General features: G+C 31.7%; 1 protein-coding gene across 1 annotated transcript in view; it reads right to left on the bottom strand.

Annotated features, from left to right (window-relative positions):
• LOC102672201 (Na(+)/H(+) exchange regulatory cofactor NHE-RF1-like) overlaps positions 1-4541 on the bottom strand; it is a 12725-nt gene extending 8184 nt beyond the window's left edge. The window contains exon 1 of the mRNA XM_006614223.2: positions 4083-4541. Within this exon, the coding sequence (XP_006614286.1) occupies positions 4083-4233 (151 nt within the window). The 5' untranslated portion in view covers positions 4234-4541. The remainder of the gene's footprint in view (positions 1-4082) is intronic.
• Between the last annotated feature and the right edge of the window lie 13 nt (positions 4542-4554).

Below are 4554 nucleotides of genomic sequence, written 5' to 3'. Positions count from 1 at the left end.
AAATAGTGAGAAAAAAAAAAAATAGAAAAAAAAAAAAAATTACTTTGTTGTCTTCCTCCCGATAGAGGAAATTCTCGTGATGTGCAACCACCGTTCCAAGGTTGCTAATCACTCTCTCTCTCTCTCTCTCTCTTTGTTACGGATTTTATAATAGGAGGGAGAGGAAAGGAAGATCTCTCGTTGTTATGAGAAGAGTAAATATCTCGTGTAAAGTAATACGAATTCGTTTCTTTTTTCATTTAGAAAAAATTCGTATTGTGGTCGAAATGGCAACGGATTGGGAATTGATGCAATCCTGGCAAAGGTTTACTGGTTCGCTTGTTGAAGAAATTCAATGGAGTTGGAGAGAGAGAGAGAGGGGGGAAGGGAGGGAGAGAGAGATCTTAATCAACGCGAAATTAATTTCTTTTTGTGGTGTGATTTTGAAGCTGGAATAATCCATGTTGGTATATAAATTTGTTATTGTAGGTCGGAAGAATGATATTAAGAAAATTTGAGGCGATTATTTGTGAATTTTAATTTCGCTCGTCAAGAAGAGTGAAAGCCTCTCTTAACTTTTGTTCGATTAAATTTGTACGTTTTACGCGGCGGCCAATATTTTCAGAAACTATTTCCTGTAACGACAGTATATAATAACAAGAAACAACAATGTAGGATCGAAATATTCAAACTGTATCGCGCGAAGTATTTTAATTACGTTTCTATGTTTAATCATTCGACTTCAAGGTATTAAACTATTTTCAATTTGTTGTTGTTGTTGTTGTTGTTGTTGTTGCGGGGTGAAAATTTTCAAAATGTTTCGAAACGTTTTTGCGTCAATAACATTTGCGCATTATGTTACGAAAATAAGGAAAATAGAATAAGAAGAGAAGGTTAATAATAAATTTTACGTGTCTCGAAGTATATCGTAATTTCTTTGAAAATTATAAAAATATCGCGTAAAAGAGGATATATATAAAAAAAAAAAATCGAAAACTTGTAAGATTTTTCTTATAAACACGTCGTTTCAACTTCGTGACCCTGATCGCTATGAAGGCACGATTGGCAGTGGCACGTATTGTTCGATTAATGACAACCAAACCATGCGGTGGCATCGACTTGGCACACTTCCGATTTTATCGTCCCGGCGACGATCACGTTTCTCTATAAATTTCTGAATATCGGAATTGGCATTGTTCCGGAACCCAGTAATTGTTACACTTTACACAAAACTGACAAAACTGAAAAATAAAATCTATGATACGTCGTTTCCTTGTACATTATTCCTTATCGTTCTCCTCGCATATTTAGCATATTTTTCAATTTTCCTTTAATCTTTTTAGATTTCATTAAAATATATGGAACACTTTTTCAATGCTTATGCAAAAAAAAATACATATGTTTAGTAACAATTTGTGTTCTATGAATTTTATCGTAAAAAAAAAAATAAATAAATAAATTGAAACGCTAAAATACAATTTAAAAATTTTTTTTAAAAATTTAAAAATTGTTAATCGATTAAAAAATTAGATAATTAATATTAAAGTATGTGTTTCAATGATATTTCACCTCATAATTAGTAAAAATAAATTTTATCTCAACAAGTAAAGACAAAATGAGATGAATAAATGAGAAAGATTGAATCATGGAATATTTACATCGAAAGGGGGGATGAGAGAATATATGAAATTCAGATAAATAAAAGAAGAAAACGGTATCGGATGGATCAATATTTAATTACAAGGATCATATCCCGAAAGATTGAACACGCTAAACTAATTACAAGTATATATGTATAAGCTGAAACACCATCGTTCGTGTGGAAATCTAATTTTATTGTCATTAAATTAGCGCACACACCACGGACAAATTTGGATGAAACAAGCGCTTTAATGTACGGCTTGTTCGACGTCGTGGTGGTTTCGATAAATCGGTTACAGAAGACGAAAATCGTATCTCGTGTATTCAAATTGGATATTTTCGTCCTGTTCGTCTCACGGTCACGCAGAAAATAATTATCGAATGGCGACCGTGACTTCATTCGACAAAAGATTCGACGATCTTTAATTAATCATCGTGGATGGAATTTTTAGAATAAAATTTCGTTTCACGCGTCGTTCAAAGCGCATTTCTCTTGGAAAATTTAATTATCGAATTGAGGAATATTATCAGTATGTTGTAATTGTATACATTTCTTATTAAATTTTTAAATTCTCTAAAAATGTTGAATTTTGACGAAGTGAAAGGAATTTTCGAAGAAAAAAAAAAAAATCTTCATTTGATAATTAAATCAATGCGGAATAATCGTATTTGCGTATTAATAACCAGCAAAATGGCGATTAATGGTTATTGCATAATCATTGTGCGCGGTTCACGTTTTCATTACACGTGCTATCGAAAAATCCTATATGTCACTGGCTACACGAGTTGCGCTATGACAAGCGCATTTCATCGAAGCGATGATATTAAAACGAGAGATTTTAATAATGATCGAAGCAATGCAATTTGTAACGAGACTTTATATTTTAAATTACAATTTTTATTTTAATTTAATATTATAATATTAAAATAATTTAAACGGGTATAAGATTTTTTTTTTATATACTTTCTTTCGTTTTTAATGCTTCTTTATATTCCTAATCTTTTTTTATAAAACATAAAAAATTGTAAAAATTCAAATATACTAATTGACCATTAAATCGATTATTTAAATTTAACTAACGAATATTTTTGTTAACATTCTTAAGTATTATTAAGTTTTGTGAAATAACTATTTTTTTCTTTTAAATCCTTCTATTTTAGCAAAAAAAAAATTGATCTTGTAACAGAACTTGTAAAAATAGTTTCGAACGAGAGAAGATCACTTTACGGGAAATTTATGGTTTCCCGTGTAAGTCTTTGCGGAAACAGGTTCACCGTGGGAGTTTCGAAACCGAGAAAATTTTCTGGTATCATTACACGTAGCAAGTTTTATACGCAGCCAAAGAGTAGAGAAGCGAACCGCTTTGGGATACGTTTCATAACACAAAGTTTGACGCCATTGGGGACTTCCTTCCGTACCGGCAAACATTCGGGATACCAATTTAATTATTCACTTAGGGAATTTCCCTGCTTTTTCATTTCCCACCCGTTTTCTCGATTCGCGAAAGTACGAATCATATTTATGTATCACGATTCAATTTATTGATCGATCGCCAATAAAGAAATTAATGATATTTGTAATCCGCGATGGACGATTCGTCGTACCGCCATTTTGAAATTCGGTAGAATCGCAAATTTTCGGCGTAGAACGCGCGATGTTGAAAATTTTTCGTTTGTTTTAAAAAAATTTCAATCTGAAAAAATTTGGTCGACTTTTCAATATTTTTATACAATTTTCCAATTTAAAATCGAGTTTCAATGAAGAAATTTTAAAAAATTTATTATTTAAAATATATATATATTAATTGTAATCTGCAAAAGAATGAAATTCTTTTAATAAAAAATTCTAAAAATAAAAATTTTTGAAGAAGAATTTTTTGTTCAAGTTTTTTTCATCGAATTTTTGCGTACGTTACAAATATCGAAAATATAGTTTAATATAGAACAATATTAAATGGTGGTTTTTATAAATTTTTACAAATTTGTATAAAGATTGAAATAGAAAGATTCTGTCTTCCGTTTTCTTCTTTTTCATATGTACCTTCCATCTACTTTTTACTTTTCGTTTCATCAAAAAATGAAAATACAAATTCATAGGTTATTTGAAACTTATCGCAGTGTAAATGTTTCTTCTCGTTTAATTAAAAATACTCGTATAGCGACATATGGTATTTCTTTCGTATTTTTCATTGAATAAATAAACGGAACGTACACACGTTATATCACGTTAAATAAGAGATAAAATAATTCTGTACAAAAGTATAAAATATAAATACATTTTTCATAAATGCATAAATATCCACCAACCGTAACGAATTAAATAATAACATACACATATACACGCGCGCACACACACGTGGCATTTGTATCCGCTTTTTCATTATTAAAAAGCATTCATAATTATAAATCGTCTCGTGTCCAAAGAGCGATCAATTCCAATAATAACACCCGTTATAATTTACCATGAGTCTCGGCGCCAAGCCTCGTAAGGGCCTGTCCCTCCCTGCACCAAACTCTGAGCATACATTTCAGCAGCTCCTCCAAGGCTCTCTTCAAGGACGCATCCTCTCCAACCTCCGTGGAACTCTCGGAGACAGTGCAATCGCACACCATCTCGATCCACGCGACGACTTTCAAACCACTGCTGCTACTATCGAAACTTCGTTTACAACTTCCGCTTTAACCACCTCTAATCTCACGATTACTTTATCCGCACGACTTCAAAAAAAAAAAAAAGAAAAAAATTATTAATCCTCTTCTCGTTCCTCGAAAAGAAAAGAAAAGAAAGATTCGAACGAGAAGACACTTCCAAAATCACTCGTCACGCGATTTATAAACCAAACGTTTGCAACTTCCGGTTCTCTCTTCTTATCGCTCAGCGAAAAAATTCAAAGATCTCTCGGAGATCTTCTTCTATCGGATTCTTTCGAAGTT

This window comes from Apis dorsata, unplaced genomic scaffold, assembly GCF_000469605.1.
Source record: "Apis dorsata unplaced genomic scaffold, Apis dorsata 1.3 scaffold_172, whole genome shotgun sequence".
Taxonomy (NCBI): domain Eukaryota; kingdom Metazoa; phylum Arthropoda; class Insecta; order Hymenoptera; family Apidae; genus Apis; species Apis dorsata.
This window is presented reverse-complemented; position numbering and strand designations above follow the sequence as displayed.